Genomic DNA, 20,218 nt, shown 5'->3' with positions numbered 1-20,218 from the left:
ACTGTTACTGAAACTACTGAAAGAGGAAACAGCCACTGAATTACTCCGGTTGCTTTAAGGAAAGAAATCGAATATGTATATATGCATGAGTGAGTCTCTTCATATGAGGAAAAAACCTAGCTTCTATTTGAATCCATAAGATCATAACATCTTATATAAACACACCGACCAAAGGAAATTTCATCTATGTATTGAGACTTTACCAGCCAGCTTTGGAGAAAGGTATTTCAGAACTTTGTCTCCACATATGTGAAAAATATCTGATGGGGGGAGAGGAGGGGGACGAGACATGCCTTGGGAGGACATTTAGCACCCATGTGTATTTATAAAAAAAAAAAAAAAAAAAGGAAGTTTGCTTAAAAAAAAAAAAAAAATACCTCTTTGCCCCCTTCCCAAACCATATTTTGATTTCAGAAGCTACAGGAATTAAAGAAATTCTGTAGCCAAAGCTTAAAAATAGTTTTCTGTAATATATTTGGCCACTTCTGCAATAGCACAGAATAGAGCGCAGGGGAAGATGACAAAACAAAAACATATATACCTTTATATCCCAGAAATCCCGAAAAGATGAACTAACCAGGCTCAAACAGTCCCCCAGCCACCAGAACATACACACAGTATTTTTACCACTGAAAATAAAACCTTTCTGCCAACAGGGTCCTACATTCAAGCATTAGAGGTCATAGTGAATGTTTAACTTGGTACATACGCAGAATTTTAGTGACTGCAACAGCATCAGAACTTCACAGAGACACCAAAACAGATGACTTTCATTTTTTTCCTACTATTTAAAACCTGCTCATTATGCAAGTGACATCATTCAAGTGATAGGAACAGTTGAAAATTTCTGCCTTCCCCAGGCGTTAGAGTACTTCTTCAGGGGACTGTTACCTGCTTGCTAACACCAGTAGGAGAGAGGAGCTCTGGAGGTCCCACCTTGCTGGTAAGGAGAATCAACAGGGCAGCAACCAAAGTCTATTCAGTCTGAAAATTGCTGTGTCCAAATCACTAGGACGCTCACTGTTTCCAACCATTATTCTTAATTCCACCTGACTGTATAACACTTTAAAACCTCACATTTAAAAAGTACATTGGCAGCTCATAGCACTCTGATCTTCGCCATTAAGGAGACAAGTAAATGACAAGCTATGCTGCCTGTTGGGATCTGCCCAAGCAGATGGGAATGAATCCACTTTTACAGCATCAGTGGAGGGCAGGTATTGCTTGGCATGCCTTTCAAGTAGTTAAAAAATGTGATTTTGCCACATGCAAACCATTTTTAACTTCTACTGTATTAATTTGTTAAAGCAACCCACAGCAGAGTAGATGCTCAAGTCTTCAGTTTCTTGATAAAGTTGTCCAGAAAACATAAGCAGAAAAATTAATGAAGTGAGCATGAAAAATTAAGGTTTAACTTAAACTGAACTAATACAGTGTCAATATTGAAAATTTCAAAATAAATTAACATGTCAAAAATAAAAAAGGAAAGTTAATTTCAAACAGATTTTTGTAAGTTCACACTTCCTTTATGTGTCTTATTTTCACTCCAACTACAGAAGCTATAGTTAATAGCTCTACCAAAGCAAAAAGCCTCCAAAAGTTAAAGTATTTCTTTCAACGTTTACATACCCAGTATATTTTCTTTTCAAGTTACACATTGAGGTTATTTTGCCTATAACTGAAAGTCAGAATTTTATCTCTCCCACTTCTGTTGAATTCAGGAAAAAAAAAAAAAAAGGTTTAGATGAGAGAGCTGTCAAAAAAACTTCATTTCCTGCTAACATTAAAAATGAGTTTCATTCAAACTCAGTTGTTCAAAAGTCACTTAGGCAAAATGGGAGCGGCAGGATCATACTGACATGCACCATGACAACTTTCTCTTCAAAAAGGACTTCATTTGATACCCAGTGAACCTAGTCAGGTATGCCCTCTACTTTAATTTAAAGGATTTAAATAATTGAAAAGTTTGACCATGGCAAATATCCACACTGGTAGTGGATACACCATCAAGTATATCAACAGATTATTGATCACGAGCTGCCGTGACTGAGAAATTTGGCGAGATATGAAGGGGTCTAAACTTACTCTTGAAGGTCACCTGAAGTCACTCAGATATTAACCGTTGTCACAACCATACCAACTCCTCTAACCATCCAGACTACAAGAGTAGCCAAAAACATTCATCTCCTGCCTTCTCACCGATGCTGAGCTAGCCAAACGGCTTCAAAACTTGCATTGAAGAAGGTTCTCTCAGCAGCCACATGAAGCATATGCCTTAGAGGCTCCATTACCATATACCTTTGCAGGGTTAAAAACAGACACAAGAGAGGAACCAAAGGGATCAGAACAAGATGGTTGTTTGGTGATGGAACACTTGCTACTCCTTTTCACACACAACAGCCACCTTAGAGACCTTCAGTCTTGCAACCTCCCAGGTGAGGAAGGATGGAGCTCAGATCTTCTGTCCCTATTGGTGATCAACACTGACACTGCAGTCAATGCAGGTCAAATAACTGAGCGAGGGAAATTCTAGAGTGAACTCTCATTGTGTTGAACAACAGGTCTCATCACCTTCAGAACAAGATGAAACGTCACACCTTGCCTAAGTCTTTAATGTAACAGCCATTTAAAGCTGTTGTCCATCCACCTCCAAGACGGCAACAACTCAAGGAAACGGCAGGTATGTTCATCTGGATGGTCATTACGTCTATTTTGAAGTGAAGATACATCAGCTGTTGGAACACCTTTTTGACTCTTGCTTTCATGATAATCGGGGAAGATTACTGAGCCAAAAAGCATCTGTTTTGTCCTCAGATCATAGAAAAATGATTAAAATTAGAAATTTTTCTGTGTTTCTGCAGCATGAAGTGTTTTGTTGTTTATTTGTTGTGTTTTTTTTTTTTATTAAATCAATTGCAGCCTACTCTAAAGCTATGTTGATAGACCACCTTCAAAACTGTTTATTTCTCAGAGAACTACATTAATTCAGCACCAAGGCCTATGTCTCCAGAAGGCTGAATGCCAAGAGTTATATTTCTCCGTCCATTTTTCCCCAAGTACAACAAACTTAGGAGCTGTACGTTTTATGTAGTTTTCCCTTAGAAATTCTCATCTGCTAAATAAGGAAAAATGGGAAGGACACTATTTGTCATACAGATGTAGGATCAGTAATGCAGTAATTAACTAACCAGATTTGTCTTGGGAAAGAGTGGGAACTGATGTAGGTTCAAGAAGCACTTCTGTGTTCTTGTTTGGGAGCCCTGGAAATTTAGTCAGGGAGCAAGACAGAATGGCAATACCTGACTACTGAGACATTTCTCGTCCCATGTGCATTTAAGTAGTATTTTATATTTTTAATAATTATTGATGACGCAGATTTGATAGCTACATATTTACTGTCACAAACTCAAATTTCGTATAACTAAGCACTACGAACAAAGTTGACTGTTTTACCTTTCGTGTCAATTCAGATGAAACTCAGGTGCCATTTTGTGGTCAGTGGGAATCTTTCAGCTAGGCAGGATTTCAGTGAGCTTTGAATCAGAACACCCAAAAAGCACTACTAGCATTAGAATGCAGCATTAGAATGACTGACTTCTTCAAGATGATGCTTGGTAATTGCAAAGTAAAACCTACTTCTTTAAACACAAGAAAGAAGTATACCGAGATACTGTGAAATAACCAACCTACTGTAGTGTTTTATGATGTGCTAATGAAGCTTTCATAAGTTTTGCTGAGAGAAAAACACACCTGGTAATTATAACATCTGACTGATTCTCAGGGTATCATCTTTGTGGTAATCATTCATTCAGCAAGGTGTAGTCTCAAAACAGCAACGATAGAGCAAACTCTGGCGAAGCCCTCATCTTACTGTTGTATAGATATACTCAAACTAGCTTGGAGACAGAAACTGGATTATTGTTTTAGCCAGGCACTCCAGCAGGTCTAACAATCCACGTGGACAAGGGAGTGCCTTGAAAGAAGGTAATGAAAGAGGGTCAAGCTAACTCAAATTACCTTCCACTTGCCACAGGCTAAGAGCATACACATGAACAATTATGGTGCATCAGATACCACAGATCAGCTGACATCTGGTAACCTGTCATCCTGCAATAGCCTGTCCAAATAGAAAGATAGCTCCAAATTTAGACAATCTGTAGAGTTAGAGCTCACCCCGTTCAGAAAGCAGAGACTAAACTCACAAACTTTTGCCTCTAAATGCACACAACAAAAGAAAACCCACAAGTCAGAGCCCTTAAGGCAAGCAGGCTGTTTCCAAACACTACAAACCAGGATTACCAAAAGGAAATAGTTACTGTAACATGACCTATTCATGCTAACCAGCCCCTTGGTATAAAAGCATGCACACAGCATGATGATCATGAGACTGCAAGTTCAGCTCTTCTGTTGATCTGGACAGTGGTTATTCAAAACAAGTGCAATATCTCCAAGTGCAGTTTTTAATTTTGCCCTGTAATGGCAATTCACACTAGGACAAAAATAAAAGACCTTTTGCTTCCCAACCTCATTCCCAGGAATGCTTGTTTCCCTACGCAGTGTTCAGGAACCAGAGGGAGACTACCCTTCTAGCAGCCTACAGCCAGAGTAATGAACGTGTATTCCTTCCTTCCACTCCCAATATTTTCCAGCCAGTCCCCTGTCTCCCAGCCCAAGAGCACTGTCTGCTAAGAGGCTTAGATCATTTTCCAAATCAGTTTTCAATAACAATTGCAAAAACAATCATTAAGTAACAGCCCTAATCCTTACACCTATGAGGTTTGATTAAGTCAGGAAAAACAAAAAGGGGAAAAACTATGTACTTAATCAACACTAGACTGATGCTGACCTGATAGAGCTATAAAATCTAATCAGTTTTGGAACACAGAATCACTTGCACTGGAAGATAAATACCACTCCTTTTAGCACTTGACAACTACTTGAACAGATATTAGCCATGACAACAAGGGGCAGTCCCTCTTCCTTCCCCCAGATTCCCAGGTGCATACCTGAGGACCACATCTCATACACACTGAACTCTGCAGCTAGCCGGTTCCAAGTGCTTAACCAGCAACAAACTACTCAGGTGGTGGTGGTTTTGTTTGTTTTTTCTTGAATCTTAGCTTCCATGGCATTCTGGTTCAGGGTTGGCCTAAACCAGAGGAGTGACAACACAAGGCAGGGTATAAAAACATGCTTAGAAACAGGAATAGGGAGACAACTCCTTCCTCTAGTGAAGAAGCTCTAAAATAACTTAGTTATCTTGTCAAAATGCAGCTCAAGGAAATACCTCAGAGGACTGCATAAGGAGCAGTCCTTAAAAGCCTGCTGAAAGGACTAAATGGTTTACAAGTGGTCATTTGTTGCTTGCCTGCATCCTAGCAGCTTCCATGAACAATAACATTTTAAGAACAGGCAGCAGCACAACAAGCAAACCTTATGTATTGAGAAGAGCCACAAGCATTGCTATGCAACAGTTAGCTACCTTCTTAGAAGCATTCCAAAGGCAGAGATTTTAACCACCTCAAAAGAGTTTGTTAAACTTTCCAGTAGGAAGTAAAATTAAAGGTACCCATGCAGTGCCTTCTCTACTTCAGGATTATATCTAGACCTTGCCTTCCTCTTTTACAGCAATTCAAAATGCTTCCTAAAAGTAAAATTTTAACAGGTGTATAATTTCACTGTATACAAAGGACTCAAACTAAAATTCTAGGGATATGTTCACATACTGAAGTTTACAACAATAATAAAAAATACTAAGTATATTTCCCCTCCTTTTCAAGTGCTAAAAAGAAAAGCACCACATAATAAAAAATCAGCATTAGTACTTAATGGTCTGAAAACAGAAGAGGATTAAGTAATGACAAAAATCAACTGCAAACAAACCTTTCATTTTATAAATTCCTATTAGTTCAGTTACATCTTCTTTCCTTTGTTTTTATTAACCACATACTATGCAGTTCTGATTTACTTTACTTACTTGACGTTAAGTGTGTTTACCATTGCATGTTACAAACAGCATGATTTAGAAATCTTAGAGGAACACACTACCCCCTCTTTATGGCAGATCAAACAGTTCCCAGCCACGAGCTGTAAAAGGAAGTTTTAGCCCTGCCACAGGTGACCCCATTACAATACACCTGGAGCATACTCCCAAGACAACTTCCTCTGTAGAAGCAACCCAGAGCAGATGGTGACCAAAGGAGTTGTCTTCACCGCAGTGGCTGCCCTTGGCCTCCTCACTATCAGTGTGCATATGCAAAATAAGTACAGTTACTGCGCCAAACAGACCCCCACACACAGCAGTCCCTTTGTATGTACACTGCAAACTGAAGCACTCGCCGGGCACACCAGATTTACAGTGCTGGTGAGGAAGCTGCTATGTAAAGTAAGCAGCAAGTCTGACGTTCCCAGGCAGCTGCCGGGCTGACAAAACATTCACGGTACTCTGATTCTATGCATATACATTAAATCCTTCATATTCAGTGCCCATAATGTCTATTATGTGTAATGCCCTGCACACCTGCAATAAGCCTGACACGTGCTGGACAGCTTTGGTCCACTCTGTAACTGCGCTGCTCCCAGGTAGCGCTGGAGCAGGAAGGGGGCAGAGCGTAACGCTCCCACACAGCAGGAAGGTGGTAAATAAACCAGTGGAGGAGACTTCATTTACCTAACCTCAACCACTCAGCTCAAGGGTTTTGGAACACAGAAACAAAATCTGAAAAGACTTGCTAGTTCTCAGAAACTAACATATGTTAATATTCTGATGAATTATGAAAAATACACCAAAACTATGGGCAATTAGCATTATTAGCAAAAACAAATATACTCAGCTTTGATCTTTGCAAAAGAGATACATAATCTTTAGCATAAATTTATGCACTTGTCCTATATGAAGGACAATAGCACAAGTAAACAAGTACGCCTCTTTTGTACTCATGATGAAAAATCAGGATTTGAGAAGGAAAAGTAGGGCTTGCAGTACCAAGTTCATAAAACCTAATTTTTTAACCGCAAGGCAGACTTTAGAAACTTTTTGCTGCAGAAACAATGATTACGCATCTGTATGTAAACATATTTTTTTCACAGCCTAGAACTCTATTTTAAGGAATATGGAAAAACCTGTATTAGATTTCTTTCCACCTGGAGCAACTGATGCCCGACTTCTTGACTTCTTGCCATAAGGGATGATCCTACAAAAACTGAAACCAATTTAGCTATTTTGATGCAAGTCTGGGCATCTGCTTCAGAATAAGAGTCATTTAATTCAGTCACTGCTACAGGCCAGCACACACCAACGTAGCCCTTTTGGTGCATATATTAAAAAATAAAAAATAATCTCGCACACGCTTACACACATGCACTTGAAACAGGGCCAAATCAAGACTCCTTAACTTTCCCAAGATATTTATCTTAACATTACAAAATTCAAGCTGTGTGAGCAAGAGATCTACTGGAGCTTAGTTTCTACATGTTTGTGTCTTGCACAGCCTAACCTACTCTTCCCCTCAGTACTTCAAGCACTCGTGTCCCCTATACAGACAAGTGACTAATTCAATTACCTTGTGTGCTGACAGGCCAGCTGGCTGTTGCTTCTTGGCATGGGTAGGGAGGATAAGTTACAACTGTCTTTCCCTCATTGTCTTCTTTCTCTGCCCATTCAACTATTTCCACAAAACTTAAGAACTTCACACCCCTTTGTCAAATCTGGTTGGAATGAGCTAACAAATTCAGAAGTTGCAGAGTGACAGACAGACAGAATGTACGGGTATGAAAGCCTTGTTTTGTTTGGAAAACAGAACAGAGAGGAAAAAAATGAGCAAGCTTGCCAGGTAGGTATACGAGCTGTATTCCCTATGCCCCAACTGCAGAAGTATTGACCCAACTTAGCCCAATCTAAATCGGAGCTGCCACCGTCCCACCACACCCACAGGCATTCAGTGTTATCCCTTCCCTTGTACTGGCACTCAAGCCAAAAATACACCTGGGAAAGAAAAAAGAAAAAAAAAAGGAGTTGGTTTTTGGCACAGCCAGCTCACTGCCTTGTCACGTGAATACCAAAACCATATAAAAGAGGCGAGCAGGATCACGGCAACCCCACCAGCTGTGATGGCGCTCTACATGTGGTGCTTAACAACATGCAAGGTCCAATCCTGAAAACACTTAATACTGGACATAATGCTCAGAACCTCATTAATACCATAGACAGTAATGTGCTGGCATCATGAAGAAGCACATATGCACTAATGCAGTTATAATTTTGAGAGGAGTAAAAACAATAAAAAAAACCAAATATCATACACGATAGCTTTGAGGTTAAGTTTAGCTGCATTCTGACTTTTTTTTTTAAAGCGCCTAACCTTGTTTTCTTCCTAAAACTGTAGCCAAACAGAAAATAGATAAATAAATAAAAAGCACTATAAGCAAACATAGGAATATTTTAAACACAGACGTCAGCCAGTCTAAATTTCCTTCTGGACAGACCATTGTCCTAAATCAAATGAAAGGACCCATCCATTCTGTATCCTTCATGCAGAATTCCAAAACCACAGAAGAAACCACTGGCAACGCCACTGGTAACTGTGGAAAGATCAGGAGGGAGAAGGTAAAACAGAAGTAGCATAGTGTAGCCAGAGTGGCTAATTTAGATGGAGGGAGGTGTGAACAGCAGAACATAAGGCAAAACATCTTGGGAACTATATTCTGATGACATCTTATCTTGGCTGTACACAGTAAGTTGGGGGGGGGAATTTTTATGATCTCCTTTCCCCAAAGTAATCAGAAGAAAGGTACACAATCATTATTTACCAATCTATAGTATAGATAGCACCATTATACGTTCATTAGATCTATTCATACTACATGTATAAAATATATTACATTAAGAATAATCTCACATTATACAACACAACTTTATTTGATTTTTAAACCTTTACAAGGAACCTTTGACAGGGGATTTCTTTACCTTTTTTTTCCTAGCAATGTATTAATAAAAGGAGTCATAACTCTAGATTTTAGACTCACAATAATGAAATTTTAACAGCTGTTGCACAGATGCAAACACAGTGTACTTATGCAGCATTAAATAATAAATAAAGTTCAGGATCTAGCACTCATTTTACTAAGCAATCCACCTTAATGATACGAAACAACAAGAAGTTCCAAAGATTAACTGCATGCTGCACTATATACTCTGTTCTACAGTATTTGTAAGATCCTCCTTACTGTGATGTGAAGGACGAGCAGAATCAGTTTTAACAAAAAAATAATTTTAATTTAATCACAGGCACACTCACATTATCTAATAATAATTTTTAAACAAATTTTAATCTGATTTTAATAGAAACCCTCTGCTAATAACTTACACTGCTTCTTTTACACAGACTTTTTTTAAGACGACCTACATTGCTTGGGAATAAAGGTGAAAAAAGTCAGTGCTGATTTGTGTGGTATAGTTTAACCCTTTTATACTGACTTCTCATTTGGTAGCATTCTTCCTTATCCTCTCCAGTAACAGCCCTGTACAAAGCCATCAAAGTCACAGGTAAAGTGACATTAGCTTCCAGAGATACTGAATCTGACCATACAAGTTCTGAGATGGGAATAGGAAATGTGCTAGAGATACCCTCAATGTAAATATGAAATTAATACAAAAGCCCTTAATGCTAATAATGCATTTTTCAGCAAGCCAGACCTTAGCACAACTGACCTTCAAAAATGGAAGGAAAAAGCTAGCAGTGACCCATATGGAGCAGTAATTTCAGCAGTTACCACCACTGAGTGGTAAACAGCAGTAACAATGTAAGAAAAAAAATAAAAATAAAATAAAAAGGTTAACCTAGAGTTCCACAAAATATCAGAGTAATGCAAATAAACTGCAGTCTCATACTTTAACAGGAAAAGTTTCTGCTTGGATCTTTAGCAAATTAGTAACATGTGAATGGTTTGAGACAGGCAGTCTAACATAAAACCGAACAATCACAGCGTGTAATTTATAAGCACGCCTTTCCGGGTGCCTCTTAGAGGCTGTATTTTCATCTGTTTAAAATACGAAGAAAACTCAGGGGCTGGAAAAAATTCTGTGTTGTGCGTACGGAACGTCAGCGATGAAAATCCTCAGTGCGTATCATTGAGAGGAGGAAGTGTTTCTTTTTTTTTTTTTTTTTTTTGTAATGTCAGTTTACCAGTGAAGTCATTTTAATTATATAATTGCCGAAGATTTGGGAAGATTTACACAAGCCCCATAATTGGGCATAAGACATCACATCCTCTGGTATAGACACAGCGAGCTGGTCCGGGGAACATTCTTTGCTCTGACCAATGTGTGCGAGGGGGGGCGGGGGAAGGAAGGGGAGGGAGGGGAGAGGGGAGGAATGGAGAATTAAAAATACTTCCTCGGCTTGAATTTTATTTACTTCGTTCGATTAAAACGCTTTGATGGCCACAAACACGCCGGGATATTTACGGTGACGCATCTCCACAGCTAAAATACCTCGCTCTCGATGCGATATCCTGGATACTCAAACAAAAGACATTCAGCTGACAATGAGGGCTTTTTTTTTTTTTTTGCCTTTTTTTTTTTTGTGTGTGTGTGTGATTTTACGAAGACATTTGGTACGCCTCAAACTGCACCGCGGGCTCAGCCTCGCCTTCATCCTGCCAGAGTTGTGACAGCCAGCGCAGGAAAAATTAAAAATCGCCCCCCCCCCCGTCCACCAGATAAGACATGCAAAATGTCTCCTCCAATCCCACCCCCATCTCGCCTTTAGGAAATAAATAAATAATTAAATAAATAAATAAACGGGAATAAAAATATATAAAAAAAAAAATCCGCGAATGCAGGGAGCACGCTGCTGGCACCCCCCCGAGGACCCGCTCCTGCGGTGGTGGCAGCCCCGGGCCTCAGGGACCCCCCCCCCCCCTCCTTCTTTTCGGCTCCTCGTCGTCGTCGCCGCCCCCCTCAGCAGCGCCCAGCAGCGATCGGGCTCCGGCCTCCATTAAGGGCCGGGCTCCCCCCTCGGCGATCCCTCAGCTCGGCTCCGCTCCGCTCAGCCCTGCCGGCCCCTCAGACAATGGTGCCGCTTCCCTGCCTGCGCTCCGATTGTCAACAGCGCCCAGGCCGAGCCCCGGCCCCGGCCCCGGCCCCGGCCCCCTCCCTCACGGCCCTCAGGGGCTCGAGGCGCCAGGGCCCGCGGCCGGGGGGCGGCGCGGCGGAGGGAGGTCACCAAATGGCCGCCCGGCCCCCCCCCCCCCTTCACCCTCCCCGTAACCGAAGCCCGGGCGCCCAACTGCGCAGCAAGGCGAGGCGAGGCCGGGCTGCGGAGGGCCGCGGGGCTCCGGGACGCCGCCCCCGGGCCGCGTTTGGCCCCGTTCCGCCACAGAGGGGGAGAGTGAAGGTGGGGGGGGGGGTCGCCCCCCACCCTCCCCAGCGGGCGTGGGAGCGCGGCTGGGGGCTGAGGGCCGGGGCCGAGCCCTCCCCTCCCCTCCTCTTTCCTCCCGCTCGGCGGCAGGGCCCGCAGCCCCGAGCCGGGGCAGAGCCCGAGCCAAACAAAGCGCGGCCTGAGCGGGAGCCCCCGCTGCCGCCGCCTGGGCTTTTCCTGCCGCTGCCCGGCCGGGCCCGGCGCCTCGCAAGGCTCCCCCCCCCACACACACACACCCCCCCCCCACCACCACCACCTCCCCGCTGGGCTCGGCGCTGCCCCCGCCTTACCCCGATCCCCGGCGGCGGCGGCGGCGGCGTTGTTCCTCTCCTGCTGCTGCTGCTGCTGCTGCACCGGGCGCGGCCTGGACACTCGCCTGGGTCTCCTGTTGGCGGCTCGGACCGAGTTCATTTGCCGGCTTCGTGTGGGTGGCGGCAGGGCAGGGAGGAGGAGGAGGAGGAGGAGGAAGGAAGGGGGAAGGGGGGGGTCCTCCGGCAACCGGCGCCTGCTCGCGGGGGAAGGAGGGAGCCCCGGGGCGGCCGCCTCGCCGCAGCGGGCGCAGGAAGGAGGGGGCTCCGGGTGCGGGTCCCGCTGCCGCCGCCGCCTCCTCTCCTCCTTTTCCTCCTTCTCCTCCTTCTCCTCCTCCTTCCCGGCTGTGCTCGAGAGGCGGAGGAGCCGCGGAGGTCTCCCGAGCGCTGAGCTGCGGGGGACGATGTCTCGGCGCCCCCCTCGGCGGCCCCCCCCGAGCAGCGCTCTCTTAAAGGAGCCCCCGGCCCGGCCCGGCTCAAGCCCGTCGCTGCTCCGTGGCAGGAGGAGCCATTGACACTGCCGGAGACACACACTCGCGGGGAGGCAGCCGCTGGCGGCCGCGCTCCGCCAATCGCCGCCTCCCACACAGCCGGCCGGCGGCGGGGCGGCCAATGGGCGCGCCGCTTCTATCGGGCGCGGGGCAGGGAGGGGCGGGCGAGCGGCGCGGCGCGGGGTGGGGTGGCGGAGCCCGATATAAGGGCGGCGGGAGGGGAAGGGGGGGGGGCGCTGAGGCGAGGCTGCGCGGCGCTGCGTGGGCCGCCATGGCGGGCACCGGGAGGGACGGGGCCTGCGCCCGCAGCGCCATGCTGACGGGGATGGGGCCGCCTCGCCGCGAGCCTCCCGCTGGAGGAGGGCGCTTGGAGGGCTCTGGGGGCCCTCAGCCGTGTGTAAAAGGGGAAGGAGGCGGGCGGAGGGCCGCCGCCCGGAGTGCCTCGTTGTGTGTGTGCGCTGCGCCTTGGTAACCTGCTGCTGCTGGGTGTGGGCGCCGGGCAGGGTGGGAGGGTGGCTGCTGGCTTCCTGAGGGGCTGTCAGCAACTCTTTCGTTCGGGGATGGGCGTATTTCTCTGTGTCAACGCTCTTCCTAACGTAATATTGTGTTTATTTGGGGCTGACACTGTGCGAGGCTTCTCCTTTATTATATTGGTGCTCACCTGGGGGCCTCAGATCTGTAAAAATAGATAAATAAAGTTGCCTATCTTTTTTCCTTTTCAGACTTCACCTAATCCAATGGCAAAATCCAAGTGGTAAGAATCTGGATCTTCTCTGTGTAATCTGCTTCTAGCCATGCAAAGGTTGGTCTGTGCATGGTCCCGCTTAATCCAAGCGCCTGGAAGCCTCTGCGGAATCAGGACCTGGTGTGTTATCATGGCATGAAATGTAAACAAAGGGTTGTAATTAAAAGCACATTAGGCAGAAGGTTGTTCGAAGCAGACGTGAAGATGTAATGGAACCTTAAGAAGTGAATGCTCTATTTAAAAAAAAAAAAAAATCTTAAAATGTTTATGCTTTCAGGTAAAAAACAGTGAAACCTTCCTTTTAAGTTCATACCAGGTCAGAAACCAAGCCTCTGTGTGTATATATGTATATGTGTAAATACATATAAAAATAAAGAAATCTTGTAGTAACCGTTAAGGACTTCTTTGACTTACTATTCCGTTGCCTTGAAGAATGGTGGAAGAAACTGAAGAATTATTTTCCATGCATCAAATAAGTAATTCTTGCTACTGTCTCTTAAAGGGAGGGGAAATAATAAAGGTAAGCACTTGTGAAGAGAACTTTATAGGAAAAGAGATCAGTTGTCACTCTACTTGGGGTTAGTTTCTGTTATAACAATTACCAGGCTAGTATATAAGTTTCCATTAGAATGTACATGTAAAATATACTTTCAGGTAACAGCAGTGTAAAACTGCCTTAACTTTCAAGCAGAAAGGGTGATCCATAGTAACAAACTGCCTAATTTATAGTGACACAGTTGAGGGATTTCATATTGCTTGAAAACCTATAGTCTTATATAGCCTATTAATGAGCTAATTATGCAAACTATATTTGTTAGTACATATATTAAAAACTATACGAATACAGAAGTTTATTTGTATTTCTGTTAAAGTTTTCTGGTTGTGTTGTCTTCACCAAGATCCACCAAATCCACCAAATGAATCCTTAGTGACTCCAACTTACCTGTAGTTGTGCAATATAGTATAACCTGATTTTCTGGTACCCTGTCCAAATTTTTGAAAACATGCTCATCATCCATCTTGACCCTTGAACTAGCTTTTACCTAAAGCATAAAATAATCTTAACGTTCTGATATTAGAATAAAACTTTGAAACCTTGAACCAGAGCAGACTTTTGACTTCAAGTCACTTCAAATCTTCACTTGAACTACTTTGAAACCCAATGATTTCTTGGCATAAAAACACCTCTTGTAATTGTATAATGTGGTAATCTGTATTAAAGATGTAATAGTGGGAGTCTAGCAAAATATACTGTAAATGGAGAGAAATATTGTGACTACATGTAAGCAGCTCCAATACGTATTCTTACTGATTTAGCCAAGAGGGATTGAGGGCAATCTCTAGAAAGCCACGCAAAAGTTTGAAAAATGTTCTGAGTTGATGTGGTAATAACCTCATATGCTGAGTAAGACAACCTGTGTAAAGCTACTAAATAAATCACTGGTGCAAAAAGTGATATTGTGGGCGCTTTCATTTGGCTTACAAGGCATGGAGTATCAAAATAGCTGCACTAATCTAGTGCTCATGGCTACACATTAGAAAGCCTGAAAAGTCTTCAGAACAGTTTTTACTAGTATTCCTCATTTTTCCTCATAACAAAATTATTCTGTCTGTGATGGCTGGGAGCTGATTATCATAATTTCAGTTTTGTAAGTCCTTAAATTCTTATACATAGTCATCCCAAGCATTTGTTACTGCAGTGTAGTGTCTGAGAGGAGAAACCTTTCTGTGATGCAAATGGCACTGAAGTCCAAACTAATATTAAGGCTATGTTGTACTGACTACTGTGGAGATGATTTAAGCCATCCTGTATGATATGCTAATAAAAGCTTTTCTGAATGTGGGTGCAATTCATAGTGGCAAGTTAATGTTGCCTTTGTCAACATAGCTTTTCTTTATTTAAATTGGAAAGAGAGCAAACAGAACGTGGAACTAAACCAGAATGTGATTTATATTATAGATAATTATGCAAAAAAAAAAAATGCTTGTCAGACAGGTTCTTTGCCACCAACCACCTTTTGGTGACCTGCGAACAGCAAGGCACAAGACCTGGTAAAGAGTTTACTTGGGCCACTTACAGCATAAGCAGTTTGGGCAGAGCTGTTGTGTGCCAGTTCATTTCAAATGTAGATGTATTGAAGCATTAAAGATACTCAGTTCTCTGTATGTACATGAAGGGTTGGCTGCTGCTTTGAAGAAATCAACTTCCTTTCTGAATGCAGAAAGGGATGCCATGGAGTGCTTAGTGATGACAGTAACATGTTAATTATGTGTTAACATTGAGTAGTTAGAACTGCTTAGCTAATGAGGCTACTTCATAGAGAGAAGTAGTGCAGGCAGTAGTACTGAAGGAAATACTGATAATGAGTTTCCTATTTATTTGTGAGGGTAACCTGCAGAGACAGGTGAGCAACTCTGGTTCAGATGACTTCTGAAGTGAAGATTGTTATGAACAACTTGAAGATCTGTTCAAGTAAAGGGATAGTACAGCTAAGCATTTCCCTTCCAAAATCTCAGAATGAAGAAGAAACAAGATGGCGGGTCAGAGAATAATCTGGGTTTACAAATGGATGTGGGCCAGTGTAAACTGTTCGATCAGGATGATTCAGGCCAGGGTGATCTGCTGGAATCCCCGCTATTTCATTGCCCTTAATGTGCCCATTCAAAAGCGTCCTGAAAGGCCTTGCTTCAGAGACTGAGGATGTGAGTATTGCTTCAACAGTTGATCAAAACAAGTCGAGAATAGAAGATTTCAATGGATAGTGGTCTGTGGATTGCTTCTAAGGGGTTTACAGATAAGTAAGAGCAGACCTTAAATTGTATACAAAGGCTTAAATCTATTTACAAACTGTTCAGAATCAGCAAATTGAAAAATACAAAATTGTTGGTTTGCAGTTAAGTGGAACACAATGTTTTTACTCGTCTTTGCTTCCTAATATTTGAGAGAACAAGAAATATTGAGACCACTGTTGCAGCTTGTTACACAAAGCCCACCACAGAGCCTTCTGCTACATACAGCTCCTAGATTTGAACAAGAAATACAAGTCAGTTTTCTGTCGCACTTTTTAATCAGTTCAGAGGGCTTTGCAAAAGAGCCACGTATCTATCCCTCTCCTTACAGATGAAAGTGAGGCACAAAGGGTTGAAATGACTTGCCTGAGAGCATTCACAGGCTATTAACAGGGCCAGGAATAGAACCCGGTGTACAGGAGTCTTTATCTAAGGCTTTCTCTACAGTGTCACATTTCTGCTTTCAGGAGCAGAAGACTTCTGCCTATTATTTCTATCTCGTAAGCCATTAATATATCCCTGGCCTAAAAATACTATACTGAAGATTTTGGAGTGACCCACTGGCGACTACTGACTTTAAACCTAGAGGGTTGTTTCTCATGAGCTTGGAAGATCTGAGCATTTCAGAAATAGTGGGATCTAGAACTGGTTGAACCTGCTTACTGTGCAGCTGAAAGTATTAATGCCATTTTGCTGCAGTTGCTCTGACCCCTGCTTCAGCTAAGTCTTCCACGTGTTACAGCAAATGATTCTTGGAAGTCCCTGCTGTTTACCTGGAATCCACGTCTCCAGAAATCTAGCTGTATTTCAGCTCACCTTAGTGGCTTGCGTCATAGATGACTGTGACTGGGATGCTGTCTGTTGCTGTACCAACGGGGTTTCTGCAGAATGAGTAAAGACCTCAGGAAAAGAAAAAATACATTGTTTCTATAAGCACTCGGGTCTTGGGACTTGGTTATTTAACATCCTAATTTTGATTCTGCCCTACCAAAATGTTTATGGAAACCTGAACACTGCTTCAGTTTTCATATATATATATTAATTTTTTTAAGGTAACTGCTGACAAGTCCTGTAGGGATTTTTTAAAGCATCAGTACAGCACACTATGGTAATGTTTCAAAACCATGTATGCATATACACCTTACCTGCTTCAGGATTTTCTTGGGTGTATTTTCAGGGGAGGGAGAGTAAGTATGAGTGATAACTGATGGGAAAAGCACCCGGTTTTGTACAGCTGCTCCACAAGTGAGGAGGAAGATGGTATGCAGTTCCTGTGGGCCTTCACCCAACAGCTGGTGCAGAGCTGTGGGTGCTGGCCTCTGACAGGGCTGTCACACTGGGACTAACCCCATCGCCCTTGACAGACATAAGCAGGCTTGTAGCAGGGCTTAGGGATGTGCTCACTTGTGCGGCTTTCTGCTCTGTGCTGGGAACGTGTGGGAAACTGCTGCCTTTGTTTCAGTACGGTTTTGAGAAAGCGTGTTCAATCCCAGCTACAAATGAGGAGCACAACATGTCTCAAAGCGAAAGGAGCAAGAGCTTGTGTTAGAGATGAAGTCTGAATGACAGTTTTAAGGTAGCATTACAGCAAAGATTTCATTGTACAGACCAACCCAATGTCAGTAACAGGAGTTTATGCTGAAGAGGTTGAATGGAGGAAATCCACTGCATATGATGGTGGAACTGTCTCAGGCATTCAACCTACATTTTCAACCTTGTTCTCCCAGTAACACCCACTGCCTTCCACTGAAGTCTCCAATTTTGGTTCTCTGGATTGCACTGAATTTAGGTATTTCAGATAGTCTTAATTGATACAAAGCTGCTATGCTAAAATTAATTTAAAATCCAATGGATGTAAACCATGTAATTTTAAGGGTGACCTGTCAAAACAGCATGATTCTTCCAAATTATTTGACTAGGTATTTAATACTGAGATAATGTTTTGACTCATCAGTCAACATCCACTCAAGGTTTGCTTTTCACTTTCCCTTTTCAAACATATCTGTACAGGGATTTAAAAAAAAAATAAACAACAACATGGGCTACACCTTATACCTGTAGTTCCTCTCAAGTCTGTGGCTTAGATTTGAGAATTTTCACTAGATCTTTTTGTTAGTTTCTAGTTTAAAATTTGTCTTGTGCTCAGTTCCTATTTCTTGGAGTCTACTTTTGTTCTGCTCGTTGCACCAGTAACACATCCATATGACAGGTTGTGTCTGTAGAGTTGGGGTTTTCTGCCCCCCGATACTGCAGGTATGTCTTCTTATATTGCCTTGGAGAGCACGCAGCCTAAACAAATCTTTCAACACACTGAATTGAGCCAGACCCTGAACAAAAAAAAGCTTACAAGAAGCACCTCCAATACTACCAACCGGAAAAATCAATCGTTTGATAGAAGGATGCTGGAATATAGAGCCTGTCTCCAGATTTAGACCTACCTATGAAAAAAAATAGTTTCTTCAGTGTTTTTTTTTTTTTTTTCCTGACCTATGGCATATTTCTCCCTAAAAAACTATCAGTGGGATTCTGAACTCTCCATTTTTACAAAGCATAATAATAATAATTCTGCAGAATATAATATAATAATATGCATATTATAATAATATGCATATTATGCATAATAATTCTGCATATAATAATATATGCAGAATATATATAATATAATATATAATAATATGCAGAAAATTGCTGTTTTTCTTTGCTAGACCAATGCTATTATAGGTCTCCTGCTCCAAAACTGTATCCTTTTCTTCAGAGGACTTCTTCTGATGTAAAAGGATTGTGAAATGAATTCCCATGAGCACACTAACAGCTGATGGGAAAAAAAAAAAAAGTGTAGCATATCATATGTGTACATCTTGCCAGTTTGCTCCTTCTATAGATTGGGCAGCTGGAGAAGAGGAGTCTATGTCCTTGTTGCCCTCAGTTGGATTTATCAGTCATGGCTCAACGAGGCCTTTTCCCTCATTCATAAGATATCCTTGCAAGTGGTTCATAGAGTCATAGAATGGCTTGGGTTGGAAGGGACCTTAAAGATCAGCTAACTCCAGCCCCCTGCCATAGGCAGAGATGCCACCCACTAGATCAGTTCCCCAGGTATTTTCCCCAGGAAAGCTTTTTGGATGTCCTCAAAAGTGTTTTGTAGTTAGGGTCTAAACTCTCATTGCCATTAAAAAACAATCCTGCTCTTCTCAGGCAAACTTTTTATTTTTCCTAACCTGTCCCCCTATTCTGTCAACTAGCATTTATGCAGCAGTACAGTTAGGCAGATCAAAGAGGTAATACAGCTGAAAAATAATCTAGCTGAAAGTGCAGCTAGTTTTCAGGCACATGGGCAGGTCTTAGCACGGGTAAGTGGTGGGAAAGCATGGATCCTGCGTGGTGAAGGAAGCTTGGATTACTGTGATCCTGGAATCACGTGTATTTAGCATGTATTTAGGAAAGACCAATACCTACAGATTTAACTAGTGTTGTGTGTTTTTTCCAGTTATCCAAATGCTGGGTACATTTGTGCTCCTATTTGTACTGAATTTTACAGGTAAACATTCCTGTACCTCAGCAGAGTGAGCTAATCAACAGCAGGAAGTGTTTTGTTGAGGATAACTTTGACAAAACGTAATGCTTTTTCATGGCAACATGCTGCAGGTATCTCTTTTTGAATCCTTGCTCATCTGTCACCCCAGATTACTCTGGATCTAGGTTTTCCTATCCCATCTTTATCACATTAGTCAAAAGCTTGGCTGTGATCTTTTCATCTCCCCACTGACCCGGTTTCTTTAGTGAGATCTGAACTCTGTCCTCTTGTCCTCAGTCGGTGAGCTCTCACTTTCTTCAGATACACCATTGTCAATGCCTTTCACTGTAATGTTGCTGGATCAGTGAAGTCCTTCAGTTTCTGACCATCTGAGAACTCCAGAACTTCATGTAAAGGCTGTTTTGGGTGGAATACTGATTTGTTTCACTTTCAGCACGGCAATCCTTGTAATGAGTCTTCAAAGTTTATTTGCCACTAACTAACTAACTAGTCTTATAGTGTTTATACTCACCCAGGTGAGGGGTGGAATGGTGGGCTGCATTCCTGGAAAAGTCAAGGATTTTGCAGTTGAAGGGAACTGAGGGTTTGCACTGCCTCCTTAGCAGAGTGTGTGGTCTGTGCCCTATAGGCAGGTATTCTCTGGTCTTGACTCTATGTAACCCCACTTGCAAACATAAATACTAGAAGATATGTAACCTTGCATTATGCAAAGGACATAAATACAGGAATTCATCCAAATTAACCGATGAAGAATAACTGTGCTGTGTATGGAAAATGCTCTGCTCTCTCCCAGTTGCCTATTGGGATAGTTGTCTTGGTATCTCATCTGTTTTATGCTGACAAGCAGAGATGGAGAAGAATTTTAGAAGAATGTGTGTATAAATGACATCAGTAGCACTGTAAAACCCTCTCCATTGACTGCTGATTAT

The 20,218-nt window shown here is 42.7% G+C and overlaps 1 protein-coding gene and 2 long non-coding RNA genes across 6 annotated transcripts in view; 1 reads left to right on the top strand and 2 right to left on the bottom strand.

Annotated features, from left to right (window-relative positions):
• The window catches only part of FBXO11 (F-box protein 11), a 72,938-nt gene extending 60,702 nt beyond the window's left edge, over positions 1-12,236 (bottom strand). For 2 of the 4 annotated variants that reach the window (XM_038176027.2, XM_038176029.2), the window contains exon 1: positions 11,711-12,236. In XM_038176027.2, the coding sequence (XP_038031955.1) occupies positions 11,711-11,831 (121 nt within the window). In that variant the 5' untranslated portion in view covers positions 11,832-12,236. Of the gene's footprint in view, positions 1-5,883; positions 5,906-5,977; positions 6,128-11,710 lie in introns of those variants that run through there. The other 2 variants (XM_005012086.6, XM_072035448.1) reach the window with 2 other exon arrangements.
• A 195-nt stretch (positions 12,237-12,431) lies between these two features.
• Positions 12,432-13,361, top strand: LOC106014729 (uncharacterized). Its single transcript, XR_001186269.5, has 2 exons — positions 12,432-12,687; positions 12,942-13,361. It is a non-coding gene; the product is annotated as an uncharacterized lncRNA (long non-coding RNA).
• An 809-nt stretch (positions 13,362-14,170) lies between these two features.
• Positions 14,171-20,218, bottom strand: part of LOC140002103 (uncharacterized) — a 44,164-nt gene continuing 38,116 nt past the window's right edge. Inside the window, exon 4 of the long non-coding RNA XR_011808050.1 lies at positions 14,171-16,654. This is a non-coding gene — a long non-coding RNA (uncharacterized lncRNA). The remainder of the gene's footprint in view (positions 16,655-20,218) is intronic.

This window comes from Anas platyrhynchos, chromosome 3 (genome assembly GCF_047663525.1).
Source record: "Anas platyrhynchos isolate ZD024472 breed Pekin duck chromosome 3, IASCAAS_PekinDuck_T2T, whole genome shotgun sequence".
Classification (NCBI taxonomy): domain Eukaryota; kingdom Metazoa; phylum Chordata; class Aves; order Anseriformes; family Anatidae; genus Anas; species Anas platyrhynchos.
Note: the sequence above shows the minus strand (reverse complement) of the source record. Positions and strands in the feature narration are given on the sequence as shown.